Source organism: Mirounga angustirostris, unplaced genomic scaffold (genome assembly GCF_029215605.1).
Source record: "Mirounga angustirostris isolate CCGP_5_RB_7025 unplaced genomic scaffold, mMirAng1.0.hap1 SCAF_17, whole genome shotgun sequence".
Lineage (NCBI taxonomy): Eukaryota > Metazoa > Chordata > Mammalia > Carnivora > Phocidae > Mirounga > Mirounga angustirostris.
In genome coordinates this window covers 50,011,629-50,030,924 of record NW_026991725.1, presented here as the reverse complement: position 1 = coordinate 50,030,924, position 19,296 = coordinate 50,011,629, and the positions used below count along the sequence as shown (strand labels likewise).

The window sequence follows — 19,296 nt, the reverse complement described above, 5'->3', positions numbered from 1 at the left end:
TCCCCTGGCTCTTTGCACAGCTGCTCCTTCTTTCTGAATTGTCTTCTCCCTCCTTATTGGCCTGAAAACCCGTATTTATCCTTCATGTCTCAGTTGGAACTTACCTCTTCCAGAAAGACTTCCCAAATCTCTCCAAAGTGATTTTGTTGCCCTTCCCATGAACTCCCATGGCATCCTGAGTATACTCCAATTGTAGTGCTTGTCACAGTATATTTAGCATCTGTTTATTTATCCACATCCTCCCCTAGACTGTCAGCTACTTGAGGGCAGAGGCACGTCTTTGATCATTGTATCAAAAACCTAATGCAGTACCTGGCAATTAAAAGGTGCACTGTAAATGCTTGTTACCTCAACAAGGTTAATGACCAATGGAGAAGGAATAGCTTAGATTTGGGCTGTTTTAGAAAATCCAGGCTGATTGGCCTGCCTGCCTCCCTGGGGAAATGGCCCCAAGAAATAGACATCAGAGCCAGAGAGTTGTGGCCAAAGAATTTTTCCTTGCATGTTTCCCAGGGGCAAGTATTGTTTTGAGCAGAAATGTTATAAACCTGGTTCTTGAAGGAAAAGAAGTCTCCCAGAGCTGGTAACTCAGACCAGCAGATGAACAGCCACCCTCCCTCCAGACTGGGCTGGTTCCATGAGGCAGAACCTCAGTCCCCTTCTCCCCATCTTTCTCGGAGATTCCTTGTGTGGGCCTCCCAGGGGTTCTCCCTTGGCTAGGGGTCTTTCCTTATGAATGCCGTGAACAGAAAGATTCAGTGGAAAGCTTCTCAGTGGCAAGCTCTGTGCCAGGCACTTCTTTTTTTTTTTTTTTTTTTTCTCATTGTATGTATTTATTGAGATATAATTTAAAAATTGTCTCCAGCTTGGCTGAGATACAGGTGTAAGGTGTATGATGTGTTGATTTGATACATTTATATATTGCAAAATGGTTACCACCGGGCATTAGCTGACGCTTCGTCCTGTCACGTGATTGTTTTTTTGTGGTGTATGTTATACAATATTACAGTTCTGTGTCTTTGGATGAATTTATACATGCAGGTTCCTGCCATCCGAATTACAACATGAAACATGCCCATCGCAATAGTTTGTTGAGCGACTCTTGCCACTCAATTCCACCCCACAGGCACTTGTGGGTCTTCTTTCGTTTTCGTGAAGCCCGTTTCTGAAATGCCTCCATGTTGCGTAGATCCCAACTCTGTCTCTCATCTGGAATCATTGCGAATCGTTACAGTAGGTGACCTTTTGTGTCTGGCTTTGCTCACTAAGTTCTTGGTGGAGATGAAGAACCCAAAGAATTAGCAGTGAAGCTTGTGGAAAGAATTTGGGATTCCGTAATGGGACATAGGGAGTAGATGTTAGGATCTCGGCAGCAGCCGAAATGGACTATTTTGTGGCCAAAAGAATGGTCTGGGAGAGCCTCAAAATTGGAGCATATGCTGAGTTGGAAGGAAGGTATGGGGTGGTCTGTATAAACTAGGGAAGCAGGGTGGGCACCATCGGGGGCTCCTGGAGTGGCATCCGTGTGTCTCTTGGAAGAGCTGGTCTTGACTTCCACCCCAGCTAACTGCTGTTGTTTGGCTTTCTTGACTTTTGCTCTGTGGTTCTTGAACCAAACCTGCAGTACGGTGGGATGTATCTCCAGTTTCGAGGCCATTTCTCTCTGAAGGCTGGGAGCGGGGTATGGGTTCTTGCTGAATAAGAATTCTAAATCTGCCAGTTGTTTCTCAGTGAACATGGTTCGTTTCCTTTGTGAATGTTTCTGATCCTTTCCTTTAGGAAGGTCCCCTGCGCCTGCCTTCCCATCTAGCTGGGTCCCCATGCTCTGGTCCTGTGTCAAGAGCTCTGTGCCAGGCACTTCTATGTAGACCGTTGATTTAATCCTCACGAAAACACTGTAAGGTAAAACTGTTACTTTCAGATTTATAGAGGTGAAAACCAAGGTTTGTGGAGGTTAAACAACTCACCCAAGATCACAGCTAGTCAGGGGCTAAGTTGTTCTTGGGGGAAAAAAATAAATAACCTCGGTCGCGAGATTGTTCAGTTTTTTTTTTTTTTTTGCACTGCTCACACACACAAAAAATGCAGTACTCCACGACTTGTTTCCAAAGTGACAAAATCCACGAAGAGTCCAGCAGGTGATAATTGGTGTTGTTTCAATACGAAGGAGTAAAGAGAACTGTGAAATTCTCCACTATGCTGGGGAGGAATCAGGCATTTTTCTACTTTGATAACCACGGTGTTCTCAAGCATATTATGCAATAGTTTCCCATGCTCCTGATTTAAGTTTAAAATTTCCGGGAAGACCAGAATGTGTCAATTAGTTAGGTCTTTGCTTTTTTTTTTTTTTTCCTTTTTAGAGATTATGTAAGTTGTTTACTCTCACAAACAGCCAGAAAGGGTCCAAGTGCCATTCTGTGGCCGGCACATCAATATTCCAGATAGTCATTAATCCTTCACGGATTACTTTACACTCTGCACATGCCCTCAAATGCCCCTCTATTTAGGTTGGGCAGCTCAAGTTTTAAATGCCAGTGCCCAGTGAGAAGCAGACCTATAATATAAATGTTAGAGTCACAAGGAGCATGCATGAAGGGGTCTCTACTGACTCAGAGAGCCAGTGCTCTGCCAGCAGGGGGCGTCATGACGCACCTCCAGCTAAGAGTTGCCATGGAGGATCCCAGAGTCAGTGTGGCTGAGCCTTTTGATTTCCCCAAAAAGCCATAAATCTGGAATTTTACATAAAATGTTCTGATTTTCTAAGACAGTATGCGAGCCAAACAGCATATGCCTGTGGGTAATTTTCCATCCAGTCTACGACCCCCCGGATTACTGTCTGCAACGTGTTGTCTCCTAGGACCCAGGTCCCCGATGAGCTCATCAGAGCTCATCAGCACAGCCCATAACCCAAGAGCAGACGGCCACAGCAGGTAAGGATGGGCAGCCACGGGGGACAGCAGCAGGATGGCTTCATGTCACAAAATCTTGAGCACTGAGCCAAGGAAAAAAGAAACTATCTGTCCCATCAGAAAAAGGCAAGGCTCAACAAGTCCTTCTGGTTTCAATTTCAACATTTTTGGTTATTCTGCAGCAGTAGCATCTGCTCAGGCAATCTGAAACCCAGCTTTGGGAACATTGTATGACACCTTTTATCTCAACTCTGGGTGAGGTGAGCTACAAGGACAACTGTTTTACAGGCAAGACCATCACAGGTACAGAGGTGTACCAGGATGCCTGGTGCAGTTCAGAAAGAATCTGACCAAGGGATTAGTCAGATTTCCAAAAAAGGTAGTGTGAGGTGTTAGCAGAGGCCGAGCTGATGGGGAGCTCATGACAGTATGTTCATCTCCAGAAGTGTCTTTCATTACTTTAGCAAGGATGTTGTGGGGCTCTCCTTGTGCCAAGCACCATGCTAGATACCAGGGATACAGCTGCAAACCACACTAACCATGTCCACTGGCAGATGTGAAGAGGGAACCTCCAAGTTCCAGGCAAGATGGCCCTTCACCCAGCCTTGCCCTCCCAGCAGCAGACCTGAAGGGAACTGCAGGGCTCCCTGCCCCTCACAACACTGTGCCTCCTGCCCTTCTTACCTGAGATACCAACAGGACTGATTCCATCTTGCTCTTCATCTCTGCTCATTTCTGCATAAGAAGCCTTAAGACTCCCTCAGCTCAGCTCATATTATCCCTTAGACCTCTACCCCCACCTAACCTGCTACCCTTAACTACTCAGATCCTCCCATTGGATCCTCTGGAACCCATAGTCCATTATCAGCAAAATCCCTATACCTTCAGTTGCATCCCTAAATGGTTCTTTCCCCTTTCTGTCCCAACAGAATAAGGAACACACCAGGAGCAGGATATTAATTTTAAAAATAATAATATTAATAGCGGGAACTAATATGTGCACTCACCATGTTCTAGGCACCATTCCAAGCACTGTGCCTATATTGATTCCATTAATCTTCACAACAACCCCGTAATTAAGCCCATTATTACCCCTGTGTTTCTGATGACAAAACTGAAGAACAGAAAGTTTAATCAATTAACCTAAGTTCACAGAGTTAATAAGGAGTGGAGCAAGAATGCAGGTTGGATTTGAATCAAGGCAGTCGGACTTCAAAGCCTGTGTGATGCTAACCCCTATAATATATTGCATCACAGAAGGGTCTGTGGCCAAAGAAAAGACAATTCCAGGAAGGGGCCACATGACTGCAGCAGGGAGGCAGCTCTTGGAGGAGGCCAGATCCCCATGGGTCTAGAACCCACCTTAAAAAAAAAATCTCAAAGCTCTACTTAAGGACACACCTTCCTCTGCTGTCCTCTCAAGAACTCGCTGTTCTTTTCATTCTCCTACCCCTTGTTCCACTGGGCCTAGAGGTGGGGTAGGAATCTTCCCTGATCTTTATCAATCTCCCATACCTCTACCCCTAACCCCACAACACTCTTGGTTTCGAAGGTCATGCTGCCAGACCGAACTCTCTGGTTAGGGGGCCATCTATAGACCCCTCGGACATTCCCCTCATTCCTCATAAGAGCTGAGCACCTGGCTCATTGTCTCCCTCTCCAGTAGTATTTCAGGTTGGGTTCTCAGTGAATTCTCTTTCCACAGAGAAAACCCCTGTAATGTCCTGGACACTCAGTTCCATGACTGCCTTCAGTCCCTTTCTAATTCATCTTAACTCAGCCACTCCCTCCCACAGCCATACTCTAGATCTCTTCATACAGGTAATTCACTACACCATTATCTTAATTTGGAGGATCCTACTCTCCAACCACTGCCTTTTATCTTTAGTTAGTTCCAAAAATTACTGACCCCTCTGTAATCTAAATGCAATGGTGGTTACCCCTTGCTTACTGTCCCTTAATCCCTTTATTTCCTTGTTTTTCTTCTTACCCTGCTTACACTTGATATGTATTGTTATCACTACTCTCTAGCATATGCTCCAAATCCTTTCTTCCTCCTCCCCTAACACACATCTGGAGAAAAACACAACACTTACCAAATCTCACTTTCTTAACCATTCTGAGCCTTCATCCAAGCAACTGAACTTGGTGGGAGAAAAATACGCAAGCGTTCTGACTGGCTCACTTGGAATGCGTGACAACCAAGCTCAATGGGCCCAAATGCTATCTGCGATCCTACCACATTTCCCAAGTCATTCATTCATCAACTTTCCTGCCCGGTGTAATTCTGAGGAAATCCGATCAGAGAACTAAACAATCGTGTTATAACTTCTCTTGCCTGCTCCTCACTCTCAGCTAAGAAAATAAAAGCAATCAGAAGAGAATTCTGCAGACTCCCAACAACACATCTACTAGCCTCGGGGCATCTGGCCTGTATACTCTGCCTTCCCTCCCACTACCATAGATGAACCAAAAAGCTCCTGTCTAAAGCCAACCCCTCCACTTGAACCTGTATCTTCATTCTCTTTTTCAATACCCAAGTCATTGATCAGTCAATCACTCCCTCCCATTGCATCATCACATTTTCCCCTCTCTTCTTGATCATTCCTATCAGATTGGGGGGGGGGAGGGCAGGGAAAAGAGCCTTCCTGACTCTTCACTCCCTTCCAGTTCCTACCATTTCTCTGCCCCCCTTTTCTCTTGAACCCAATCTTCCCAGACTGGCTTGCCCATAGCGCCACCAAAACAGTTCTTATCCAGGTCCTCAATAACTTCTGGGTTTCCAAATCCCATGGTCTGTTCTCAGTCTTCATCTTACTTAATCCCAGAAACATTCAACAAAGTTTGTCCCTCCCTTCTTTCTAAAACCCTCCTACGATTTGCCTCCAGAATGTTTTTTTTCTCTCTAACTTCTCCTTCTACATGACTGGCTACTGCTTTTTGGTCTTCTCTCCTGGTCCTGGCTCGTATCCCAGACTTCTAAACTTTGAAGGGACCCAGACTCAGCCCTCAGCTTCCTTGTACCTATCTGCCTTCCCATCGAGGGATCTCATCTAGTCTAGGGGCATTAAAACTCATGTACAGTGATGGCTTCCAAATTTCTATCTCCAGCTAGACCTCTCCTCTAAATTCCAGACAACTCAGCTTTGCAAAACTCAACTTTGCATCTCAGTGAGATTTCTAATAGGCACCTCAAACTCCACAGGAACAAAACCCAACTCCTGATCACCCTCATGCACACACACACATGCACACACATGCGCCCCTCCAGTCTTCAGTAACTGGTACCTCAAGTTTTCTACCTAAAAGCCTTGGAGTCCTTCTTGCCTCCTCCCCGCCAGTCCCAACACTCAAACAACAAATCCTACAGACTGTTGGGAAAGGCAATTTCATGCAGTCTTTCTACCTCCACTTGGGTTCAAAGAATGGGCTTTGGGTCTGGAATGCTTCCTTACCAAGAGATTACAGAGTGGGCACAGCCTGTGCGGGCTTACCATTTCTCATGTGGGCATATCTTTCCCTGTTTCAGGCACAGTGAGTGTTCCCTTATTCTGCTTAAGCGTGTATATCAGTGGTCCTCAGGCATGCCCCCAGCTTCCATTATTTCCAGCTCCATGGGAGAGAGGTTGAGGTCCTTCCAATGCAGCACCAGAGGGGTGTGCATAGGCAATTGTCGTGTGCTGGCTGTTGGGAGGCCCTGCTTGCCACGAGGGACTGATCCACACTATTGGAGCTGATCTTGCTCTGCCTCTTGTCTCCATAAGTAAAGCATCATTCCACGCAGTGCTAGACTGCGTTGTGTCTTCCTTGGTGATTTCAAAACCAAGATGCAGTGGGCAGAAGTGTTTGGAGTTCTTCCCCAGGATTGATAACTGGTACATGGTACTCTGCTCAACATTCTTCCTGCAGGATATGTAGACCATCTGCTTCTTACCATCCTAGTCTAAGCCACACTTACTTGGACTGTGTAATAGGAAATTAGTCTCCGCTCATGGCAGTCTGTTCACATGGCAGCCAAGGGAATCCTTGAAATGTTCATCAGATCATGCTACCAATTCTGCTCAAAAACAGCTTCCCCTCTGGCTCAGAATAATAGCCAGGGCCACCTGCTACTTTTATGATTTCATCTTCCACCACTCTAGAATTGGGTCATTCTGCATCAACCACATTCATCTCCCTGCTACTTCTTGGACATACCAAGCATGTTCCAGCCTCAAGGCCTTTGCACTTTCCATTCCCTCTCCCCAAATGCTCTTTCTCCAGATATCCTCATGATACGGTCCCTCACATCTTTCAGAAATCTTGAATGCCACCCAACCACCATATTAAGTAGTAGTAATACCATTTATTCCCATCCCTGGAATGAGACTGAAAGTTCTATGAGGCAAAGTGCATCTGCAGGGCTCAAACAGTGCCTGGAATGTATATAGGTGAATTGTAGCTATTTGTAGTATGAATGATCCCTGCCCTCCTGGAGCTTACACTCCATTGAACATTGAGCAATTGATGATATATCATCTGTCACATTGTTGATTAAGTGTTGCAAAGGGTAAGGATGAATTAAGCATGTATTACTAGCATGTTCAAGGTCCCAAGATAAGAAGGAACATGGCTTCTAGATCTTAAGTTATGTTAACTTCTTAAGGATCAGATTTATGTCTTACTTAGCTTTGGGGGAAAAAATATGTTGTAGTCATGCCCAAATTAATTTGTCTTCGGAATTTCATATTCTCAAGCATTCACTTTCTCAAATAGCTTTGCCTCTGCTTTCATCTACATGTAAGGCAACCTTAGGGTAGATGGTGAAGGGCAGGGGAGATCCACTTTCAGTTTGCCCTGATACAACCATGTCTCCCCCAGACCCAGGGAGGCCGGGACAGGAAAGCTTCCAGCATCCTGTGCCTGGAATAAATCTTTCCTGTGTCAGCTTGGAGATGCAAGTAGACACATGGGAGAGGAGAGATGGTCCCATGCCATTTGTCTAAATTAAAACCTCAAAACTAGAAAGTACATAGTGAGAGCTTGATCAAGGATGGATGGATGGATAGATGATAGATAAATAGATAAATAGATAGATGATAGATAGATAGATAGATAGATAGATAGATAGATAGATAGATAGATAGATAGCAAACTGGGAAGGCGTCAGATGGTCTTCCTCTTTCCCCCCTACTTCCTTAGGTTCCTTGTTATGCCCTGTGGAACAAGAAGGAAAATCCAGGAAGGACCTATGTCTGTTTGGTGATTAGACTCTCAATTCCCATACCTTGGAGTCAGAACACTAGGGAAAAGAATTTCCCATAAACACCCTCATCAGCCAGCTTCCTTCAGCTTCTTCTTAAACCACAGTGGTTGGGGCATCATCTTGGATAGACTTCCCAAAGGTTCTGGGGCTCAGAACTGGCTCATTATGCCATCGGTCATCACCATCACTTTGATGATATAGCGCTTATGGAGGGTTTACTCTACGCAGACAGGTAGATGTGTATGTAATATAGATCACCTCATTTAATTTAATGTCATCTTCCTCTTGCCTAATGAGTATTTATTATTTCTGTTCACAGATTAGGAAACGGAGACCCACAGAAAATAAGCAACTTGCCTAAAGTCACAGCTAAAAATTGACAGAACCTAGATTCAAACCCAATTCTGACCCTTACTCATTCCAAACCAGCACACTATCACCCCAACAGGCACAATCTCTGTGTGCCATGCATCAAACACATTATCTCAAGTGGTTTAATTCTCATGTCAACTCTCAGCCACTTTTTCCAGATGAAAAAACTGTCTCAGGGAGGTATTTATAAATTACCTGCTCAAGGTCATTGTGCAAGTGAATCTCACCTAGGGCTATCTGCAATGCCAAGCTTCCTCATTTTATTAAAAAAAAAGAAGAAGAAGAAAAGGGGCACCTGGGTGGCTCAATCAGTTGAGTGTCTGACTCCTGGTTTCAGCTCGGGTCATGATCTCATGGGTCGTGGGATAGAGCCCCACATCGGGCTCTGCACTCAGCGGGGTGTTTGCTTGAAGAGTCTTTCCCTCTGCCCCTCCCCGACTTGATCTCTCTCTCTCTGTCTCTCTAAAATAAATAAATAAATCTTTAAAAAAAAGAAAGAAAAAGAAGGAAGAAATGTAAAGTGAAATGCTGAAGGTCAATATCACTAATTACTGAGAAAGGTGGGGGCCTGGCTCAAAGTTGGCAACTTCTCAAGGGCATCATCTGCCCTCTAAGCAGGGGGTCCCGCGTCCAGCCCCCTGACCCCTGCACAGTGAGTGCAAAGCAGTTACGGAAGAGCCTGGGGCTGAGCCAGGTTTCCAGCGGGCTATCAAACCTTGGTCATTCACTCTCCAAGACTGGGTCCAAGTCAAGCAGATATGGAGGCAGGAAAGGTCGGGCAGAGGGGTTCTGCTCTGCTTCTGGGTCATGCTTCTTCCCAACAAGATAGCAAGAAGCAAGCAACCGAAAGGCGGCATTCATCCGCACAGCACTTGACCCAGCTATCATCTGTTTGCCTGGGGGATGGAGTATAAAATATCTGCTGGATGCGCACCACATTTATCTTGTTCTCTGTGCCCCAGAGTGTGCTGTTTACTTTCTCACTGGAGGTGCGATTATTTAACGACATGCCAAAGCCTGGGGAAGATTGCACATTTTAATCAAAGCACCAAATGAATGCTTCTAGATGACTTTACAAAATGTATCTGAGGCGAATTTTGCACAGCAATGTCTGAGTATTAGGTAATTAAGTGAACGGGAAATAAGTTCCCAAGGGGTGTAAACAAACACACCAAGTCAGTCCCATTTCGGTGTTGTGCTGAGTGGGGAAAATGGATTTTGGAGTGGACTGCAACCTAGGGTTCCTCCTTCAATGTCAAGTTGGGCTTTGTGGGGTGGGGAGTCCAGGGGCTGAGCTGTGGGGCCATGGCGCCTCCTGCAGGTTGAAAGGAAAAAAAAATCAACCCTTGGAGAGAGCCTTGTCAAATGCTCCCCCCAGTTAATAGAGAAAAGGAGGGAAGCCTGGTGACTTTCTCAAGGGCACATGGCCCCCGGGGCACAGCCAAGACCAGACACCGGCTTTCTGATTCCCAGTCCTGTGTGACTTCCAGCCCACCAAGCCAGTGCTCCTCAGATGTCGGCTATTAATAACAAGAAAAGCAATGATAATAATAATAGTAAGTATTATTATTATACTTAATAAACCAGTGATAGCTGACATGCATGAGTATATGTGCCCGGTGCTATGCTTCGCCCTCTTGCTAAACTCTTCCTAGGACCTCGGGGAGACACTACTCTTATCCCCAGCTTAGAGGAGAGGAAACAGAGGCAGAGAATTGAAGAAGCCAGCCCACAGTTACGCAAGCACTGAGTGGCCATCGGACACAAACAGACTGACACACCATCTAGCTGAGCTTGGGCCAGTCCTGGGCTCCACAGTGTCTGGGTGTCCGAAGCCTTCCCCAGGTTCCAAAGATGAACGTAGGCACGTCCGCCTCAAAGCTCCTGCTTCCAAGTCTGCTGCATCTGTTTTGAGACCACACTGATCCTACCGAGTAACTCAATCTTTTCCCCAGTTCCTACAGCAGCATAACAAAGACAACCAACAAAGCTAGGACAAACAAAATGCAGGATGCATTTGAGAGTGCCATAAATTCGGGGTCACAAAACACAGAACACGTCCCAGCCATACCCTGAAAAACACTTATTAGACATTTTCTGCAAAGGCCCAGGCATTGTTTACCAGTTTTCTTACAGGGATTTCTTACTCTTTTCTCCTATGTGGGTCTCAGCTGTGATTTACTACCCCAGATTTTATCTCCTCCCTTACCCCACGCTCTTCTATCCCTTTTTCTCGCTCCTTCTGTGTGAGGAGAAAACAAACAATTCATTGTATTGGACAGCCATGCCTTTGGCGGGAAGGGGGGTCTCACCTTCTGCCCTGAGCAGCATACCAAGATATTTTCCTGGGCCGAGCCAATTTCCTCCTCTGAGAGTCAGGATTCTAGAAGGAGCTGCTAAGAAAATTCATTATTCACTTCGTGACACCAATAAACATAAGGTCTCCACTTGCATTTTTTTTAAGCCCACGTATATGTTTATTTGCCTAGCGTATGGTTTCTGTATGATAACCCACGCTGGCACCCGAAGAAGTCAAGTGTATTCATTTATTCTGTCTCCTCCAGGAATAATAATCCTTCCTTGACTTCCATCCCTAAGGTCTCCTAATGATGCACACTTTATTCTGGCTGAGGCTGAGCGCTGTCCACCCACATCCTGACTTCAAATCCCGTCCAAAGGCTCTCTCAGAAGCTCCTTGAGGGTAGAAGCCTCCTATGGTTCAATTCTCTATCCCCTGAATTTCGCATAGGGTGTGCACCTACATTCATTCATTCTTTCTTTCTTTCACTACTCATTCATTCAACAAATAGCTGTTCCGTATCTACTATGCTCCAGGTTTTACTCTAGGCTTTAAAGACATAAAAATTAAGTCGGTGTAGATCCTGAATTCGAGGATGAGTAGATATTGGAGGTTCTTGAAATCCGGGGGATGTGGGTCACGGCGAAAAACTGGCGAAAACCTTAGATCATCTTTCCAGAAATTATACGGTATTTTGGAATACAATCCTTGGTAGACAGCAGCACCAGCCCTAATCCTTCCCCCTTTTTTTTTTTTCTGCATCATGCCCTTGGCCATGTAGCTTGGCAAGACCTGCCCCCACCACTTTGCTTTGGGCTAGTTTATTTGTGGAACTTGCTTTGTGAGTGGGGTATTAGTAGGAATGACTGAGGCTGAAGCTTGAAACGAGCCTGCACTTTGGGGCTTTATATCTTGTGCTTCCACTGTCACCACGAGAAGGACAAGCCTGGGCTAGCTGTCTCACCCAGAAGGGAGATGAGAAACATGGGGAACGGAGCCCAGCTGCCCCAGCAAAGGCCAACCTAGATCAGCCAACAGCCAGGCATCCCAAGATTTAAACAAGCCCAATCAAGCTAAGTACAGCCCTTGAAAGAAGCCCCAGTAATAGTCACTTAGCATAGGAGGCCACTGAGGTATTGTGGTCGTTTGGATCTACTATTATTGTGGCAGTTGGTAAATAATTCAAATGTTGGGGCTTTATGGATGGCCTAAAGGTCTGTAGATCTCAAACTGAGGACCCTTCATCTCTTGGTAGACACAGGGAAGGACACAAGAATAACAGCGCATTAAACACTACAATGGGGGTAAATTTGGGTGCTTTAGGAGCACCCAAGGGCTTGCTTTGCAGAAGAGCTAATGTTCAGTCCGAGACCAGAAGAACAGACAGGAGTTAGCCAGCCCAGGGGAGAGGAAAGAGTTCCAGAAGAGGGAATTCGTGATAACAAAAACCACAGGATGAGTGAAAACATGACCAATGAGTCATATTGCTGGGACTGCAAGCATTTTAGTTGAAGTTCTTCAAAGATTGAGAGAGGAGCACTGGACACTTCCAAGTTTTAAAGATGCTTATATAATAAAAAGAAGAAGAAGAAAGAAGAAGATATGCTAAAAGAGAGTACAAAATAGTAGTATAACTGAAGTATTTCTCATGGAACAGATTTGACACCAGGAGAAATGTAACGATCCTAGGTACAGCCTAATTTGGATATAACATTAAATGCCTAAGCAGGTCTTCCTTGGACATGAGTGGAGCCCAATGGCCTTCCTGTCCTCCTGCCCAACCTTGTCTGAAACAGAGGGAGGGAAACAGAGGGCTGTTGGCCAGAGTTGAGCCTCCATAGTTCCTTGATAAACTGAATTAAAATGAAGGGACTCAATTTCAGATGTCAGCGAGAAGATGCTCTACAGCTCAGCGAGGGTCCTTTCAAAAGACCCCCTCGTGGGCATTCACTGGAAACCCCAACTACAGGGCTCAGTGCCTGGGCCCCATCTTGGCCATGGTGGTCACCACGAGGCTCCCAACCATCCGCCAGCCCCTCCGAGCTGGCCCACCTTGCTCGCTACCCTAAGGCGAGGTACAGAGGTGAGGATGGTGTCGCACCGCCACCTGGTGGCCACTCCTGAGAAACCATCTTCTTCACCTATGGGATTTGTGAGCCCAGACCGGGTTGGGTCTTCGCGTGGGGAAAAACTGCTGCGGACTGGCGGGACGTAGAATTTCTGTATCATAGATACATCAGAGTCAACATAAAGTCCCTGGCCCTGAGCCTGGCGCATTATGCTCCGCGCATGGCGACTGCAATTATTAATAATATTATTATTGCCATGATGCTGTAGAAATACTTGAGTCTCTTTAAAATTAATTGGGCTGTGGGAAAATGAAATTTTTGAAGATAATTAAGAATCCACTCCCTCGTTACTTTCATTCAATCAACACGTACTAATTGTTTAATAGATGCCAGCACCGTGCTGCGTAACTAGGACAGTGTGAAGAAGACATAAAAAGGGCTGGGATTTGCACGCCTGTGGTTTCCCTTAACTCAGAATACAATCGTGGTCTGTAGTGTGATCCTATGCTGTCTGGCCCCGGCCTCTGAGGCGCTCTCCAGAACCTTGGAGAGCTCCTGGCCTCGAATGCGTGATGGGATGATTCATGGAGTTGCAGGAGAGGCAGATGGTCAGACAGCGTTGGGAGCACTGTTTCTGGAGTCAAGGTGCAAGCTGGATACCTTGGGCAAGGTACTTCACCTCTCTGTGTCTTATTTCCCTCATGGGAGAGAAGGGGACTGTTAATAACCACACCTGCCCTGTGGGGCTGTTCCAATGGTTGAGTGAGTTTATTATATAAGGCACTTCAAACCCTCCATGTTTTTGCTGTTTTATTCTTCATGGGATCCGGGTCCAATTTTGTGGGCTTTGGGGCATTTTTCATTATTAAAGTTTGGCCCAACCCCATTTAAAACTTCACTCTAATATATAACTCAGCTCCCCCCAACCATTTAGGGCACTAGGAACTGGGGAGGGGTTGGGGAGAAGGGGGCATCTGGTCAGCTTGTTTCTTTCTTCTCTCCTGGAATTTGCTCCTCCATCACCCTGTGTGACTCGAAATCCTAAAGGGGGCTCTCGCTGGTCAGTGGTCTGGCAGCAAGGACAGGAGGAAAAAAGATTCCGCTCATGTTACTCACTTTTAACCCAGGATGTGGTTTGGCGGAAGGAAAGGGATTATGTCTGGATCGTCCTGATGCTGGTGGTCTCTGTGAAGGCAGGATCTTGGCACAGGCAGTGTTCCCGGCTGCCATGGAAAGCCTCACACTGTCCACTCCCAACTCCTTCCCGTAGGATGTCTCTGAGAGCGAGCCATGAAGCCCTTTGGCCCCAGTTCATATCCCACCTCCTTCTCCAGGCTGCTTCTTATCACCTGGTCTGCTAGACCACGGGATCCACTCCGGCAGAGGTTACTATGGTCACCAGTGTGATATCAGTTCTGGACACAGTCCCTGGCGTATGTGGGTCTACATGGTGCATGTCATATCTTTCCCTTCTCTGGAACAGGAAACAGATGGGATCCGTATCTGTGACCACTGACTGGTGTTCTTAAACAAAGTAATGAAAGGGACGAGTGCATCTTCCAAAAGGCACACTGTGCATCCTCCAGGGAGAGGAGCATATATATCACCTGCAAGTCCCTGCTGAGGGCCTCGGTGCTCAGAGAGGCTGCATGTTGGCTCTTCTGATAAATATGCCTCTAAACATACATTGGGGAGAAATCAATTTCTTTGTACCTTAATGAAGCAAACCGAAGTATAGGAGGTGATTAAAATGAGACTTTTCCTGTCTCAGAGTTCTAGCTGAGGCCCCAGAGCTGAGAACAATGGGTGCCAAGTAGACCCACATGGAGGTGCTGGGCCATCTATGCAGGCCTAGAAAAGGCACAGCCCAGAGCTACTTCCATTAGGCCACCATTTTTCTCCAAGCTATGTGGGAGGAAGTCAAGAATCACGGGAGGGTGACCATGGGGGCTTGCCCACCTGGGAACTGTGCCCTCTCTTGCAGCTGACTTTGCATATCTTTTCTGTTATCCCACAGCTTCACTCCCACGGGGCAGTCTTACTTCCTTCATTTCCAGATCTGGAAAGGCAAATGCCTACCCCACTGGGGGAAGAATGACGGAGGGAGAGGTGGGTACGGTCTCTGTCCCTGAAGCATCTTCCATTCCTGAATATTAGACTTTTGAGAGACAGAGCTAGTTTTGGGGGACCACGCAAAAGTGGGGGGAGGGAGAGTGGGGGAGGGACAAGCAGACTCCATGCTGAGCGCAAAGCCCCATGTGGGGTTTGATCTCAAAACCCTGAGATCATGACCTGAGCCAAAATCAAGAGTTGGACATTTAACTGACTGAACCACCCAGGTGCCCCCAGACAGAGCTAGTTTCAATGAAAGCACATACAACCATTGGGTGCAAAGGACCCACAAAGGAACGATGAATATGAACTCCCAAATGCTTAATAAGGGTCTGGTTCTGTGCGAGGGGCCTTTAATTGGCAGGACAATCCTGTGAAATAGTACCAATGTTCCCATGTTACAGTTGAGAGAAAGGAGACTCAGACCAAGCGACTGATAGTTTCAGGAAAGCTGGGATTTCTACACTGGCCTGTCTGAATCTGAGATTCCACCCGGAACTCAAGAGTCAGAAGAAGTGCCAACCTGCGTGACGATGTTTTGTGAGCTGTCATTGAGGTCTACATGGGTACTGTGTCTGAAACTGAAAGGAAAAGAAGGTTTGAAAGGAACCACACTTCCCAATGAGCACACTGCTTTTTCAGTTAAAACAGGAGTAACTTTGCAGAATGTTTTGCAAAGAGTCTCTGATATCTGAGCGGGTTGCATTTCCATAAGGGCATCATTTAAATCCAGCCAGATTGAGTCTCCCTACTACAAACCAGCTTAGCAGGTCCTTCACTTAACTCCATCCTGAATGACTAAGGCGATGAGGCCAAAGGCTTCCAAGCTCTTTCAAACATAAAAGAAGAAAACGTCCCCGTGAGAAGCCCATGACTGTCATTATAGTCAAGCACAGAGTTTACCCACATAGACAGCGAATACTTTAAAGAAATAATAAGCTGCTCAAAGGGACAAGGACGAAGTTTGTTATAGGCCATGGCCAGGAAGCAGTCCATTGGGAATTCTCCAATACCCCATCACTCAGGCCCTGAGGATCACTGTCCTGGCAGCTCCCTTATTAAGCATTTGGGAGTTCATATTCATCGTTCCTTTGTGGGTCCTTTGCACCCAATGGCTGCCTACTTGGCAGCCCCCAATACATCCCATACTTGGCTCTCTGACCCTTGTCATTGTATGTTGCAAGAAAAGAAAGACAGAAAGACACACGGCAGGGGTTTCCACTCCCAGAGATAAAAAAAAAATCCCATATATGGGGGAGGGAAAGAAGCAAGAGATGATTATGGGTTGCCATCATGGCACAAGGCTTGTTTCAGAGTCCTGGCCCTGGGGCACTTCCGCAGCCAAGACTCAGTGAGCACTCCCTCGCTTAGAAGAATCCCTAGTATATCTAGTTCATGCTTCCAGGCCACCATGACAGGAACGAAAAGGAGAAGAGAAAGGGAAAGAGAAAAAAATAGGTGTTGATTAAGTTTTGGAAAAAAAAACTGATTTCATTTAATCCCCAAAACAATACTATTATCTGCATTTTATGGAGGAGGAAGCTAGATGCACCCAAGTCCTAGACGTGGTAGGAGGGAGTCCAGCCCCGGAGGACTGGAAAACCCATTTTCCTTCCACCAAAGTGTGGATTCATGTTTTAATGTACCAATCAGAGAAGGAAAGTCTCCAAGTTTACTCATTTAACCCTGAAGCTTCTGAAACCAAATGAGTATTTTTAAAGAATGCTATATATCAATATTTTGTGTTCTCTCTCTCTCTTTAGTCAAGGTACATGGGGTAGGCAGAGTGATGGGTCCCCCACCGATGTCCCTAACCTAATCCCTAGAACATGTGAACGGTTAGGGTTACATGGAAAAGGGGGAGTTAAGGTGACAGATGGAATTAAGGTTGCTGGTCAGCTGGCCTTGAGATGGGAGAGTCGCCCGACTTATCCAGGTGGGCCTGACATAATCACCAGAGGCCTACAAGTGGCAGGTGGACAGTCAGAGAAAGAGACGGGACAACAGAGTAGGAGCAGGAAGCAGCTATGCTGCTGGTTTGAAGATGAAGGAGGGGACCACGAGACAAGGAATGTGGACGGCCCCTAGAAGCTGGAAAAGGACAAGGAAGTGATTTCCCTCTGGACCCACAAGAAGGAGTGCAGCCCAGCCGACCCCTTGATTTCAGCTCAGTGAGACCCATGTCCGACTTCCTGCCTACAGAACTGCAGGTAAAAAAGGTGTATTGTTTTAAGTCACTACATCTGTGTTAATTTTTGTCCATCAGCAATAGAAAAACAATATAGCACATGAAAACCAGATCATTATGTGGTGAGGTGCTAGCTTTTGTGGTGTGGGAGAGCAATGGTGGGCTGTCCATCTTAGAAGCAGAGCAGGGCTTGCTTGGGGCACCTGGGTGGCTCAGTCGGTTAAGCATCCAACTCTTGGTTTTGGCTCAGGTCATAATCTCGCAGTCATGGGATCAAGTTCCACATCAGGCTCTGTGCTCAGTGCGGAGTCTGTTTCGGATTCTCCTTCCCTCTCCCTCCTGCTCATGCTCTCTCTCTCTCAAATAAATAAAATCTCAAAAAAAAAAAAAAAAAGAAGAGGAGGAGGAGGAGAGGGAGGAGGACTTAAATCCCTACCTGGCCATGTCAGCCTGAAATAGCCTGATCCACCCAACCCACCCACGGCAGGATAACCTTGCCAGAGAGAACTGAAATGGGCAAGTCTGTTAGCTAAAGTTCCATCTTAGTTAGGATGGTTTAGTTGCATGGACCTATCCCTGCCAACTGAGGCTCAAGTTAGAAAGGAAGGCTATTTAGAAGCATAGGTAGGCTCATAGAACCAGAAAAATCAGTGGCTCTTTCTCTGTCTCTGTCTCTTTCTCTGCCCCACCTCTCTCCACCCCACCTCTCTCCACTCTTCCAGGCATCATATTTATTCTCTTCTTGCAGACACATCTTTGCTAAAACCCCTGTTTGCACAAGGCTTCAGCATGGCCATCCCAAGAGGGCAGCCTCTGTCCCGGTGACCTTCCAAACTTCCAGCTCGGGGCCCCCCACAGCCAACTGATTCGGTCTCCCCATCCCTGCTCCATATGGTCAGAACAATCAAGTGATAAGCTGGGCTCTAATCTGGGCTTCACTTCGGACTCTATCAGTCATGGTCAGCGTGGAGGGGCTAGGAGCAAGTGCATTCCTACAAAGGCCTGCCACATCTGGGGCAGCCGATTTGGGCTGCGTCTTTAAGAAGGCATTGGGGAGCAGGGAGGAAATGATTGGCATCTTCAGGACATCGACGCACTCTAGGGATGGTCTTATCTTTGGAAACAGAGATGCGGCACTTCTGTTGGCTAAGCCCCATTTGCCCGTGTGACAACTTTTTCAGTTCCTCCATTCTGTGATTGACGTACTCTTTTTAAATATGTTAATATATTCAGCCAAGTTACATTCAGATGCTGCTGGTCTGGGAACCATTCTGTATATTTCTAGTGACTTTGCATACAGCACCATTTAACTCTCAAAGGCAAAGAACGATTGCCTGATTCTTGAAGGAAGGAGTCACCTCGCTGTGGACCCCAAGATCTGATGATTACAATAATTAGCAATGATGATGATGATGATGATAAATTTCAGAGGTCCGGAAATGCACTCCTGACAATAATTAAATGTGGGAGAGAAGGTAAGTGATAACACAGATCATGAAAATGAGGTTCTAAGAGTTGAAATGATTTATGCAAGGCCCCATAGCATTGTGGAATTGATCTAAAAAAAAAGATTGTTTTCATTTATTGGAAAGTAATGTCGGCCACTTGATATTTGCTATTTCTAATCTTCACTCTAGTCCTTGCAGGTAGAGTCCCACAGTTACAGGAGCATCTGACTTAAAAGCCCAGGCCCATCCCCAAGGGTCCCATCCATGTCCCCAAATTCCTAAGGAGTGAGTGTCTCAGATGAGATCCTCCTATTCCATCCTTCAAAGCTCACCTCAGACACCAGCTCCTTTGTAAAACCTTCCCCGGCTATCCATGCAGTCTTCGCAGCTCCTTCTCCAAAGTCCCGCCAGCGATCAATTCACTCACAGACATATTCTGATGGCCATCCACGTGCCAGGCCCCACACTGGTAGCGGAGCATACAGCTGGATGACGATATGAAGCAGACATGGCTCCTGCCCTCAGAGCTAAAGCGTGGTAGGTGGGGGGAGGTGTAGGGAGCAGTACAAAGAAATACAGAGAGGCAGAAGCCCAGCTTGGAAGGCGAGACAGCTGGCTTCCTGAGGAGTCCGCTTTTATGGTGAGGCCTGAAGG

General features: G+C 46.4%; 2 protein-coding genes across 5 annotated transcripts in view; both read right to left on the bottom strand.

Moving 5' to 3' along the window:
* The window catches only part of ADPRM (ADP-ribose/CDP-alcohol diphosphatase, manganese dependent), a 280,967-nt gene that overhangs the window by 105,700 nt on the left and 155,971 nt on the right, over positions 1-19,296 (bottom strand). The gene's annotated exons all lie outside the window — the stretch shown is intronic.
* LOC135362945 (divergent paired-related homeobox-like) lies at positions 403-8,060 on the bottom strand. The gene has a single exon (XM_064582418.1). The coding sequence runs from the start codon at positions 1,820-1,822 to the stop codon at positions 1,265-1,267; it is 558 nt and encodes a 185-aa protein (XP_064438488.1). The 5' UTR covers positions 1,823-8,060; the 3' UTR covers positions 403-1,264.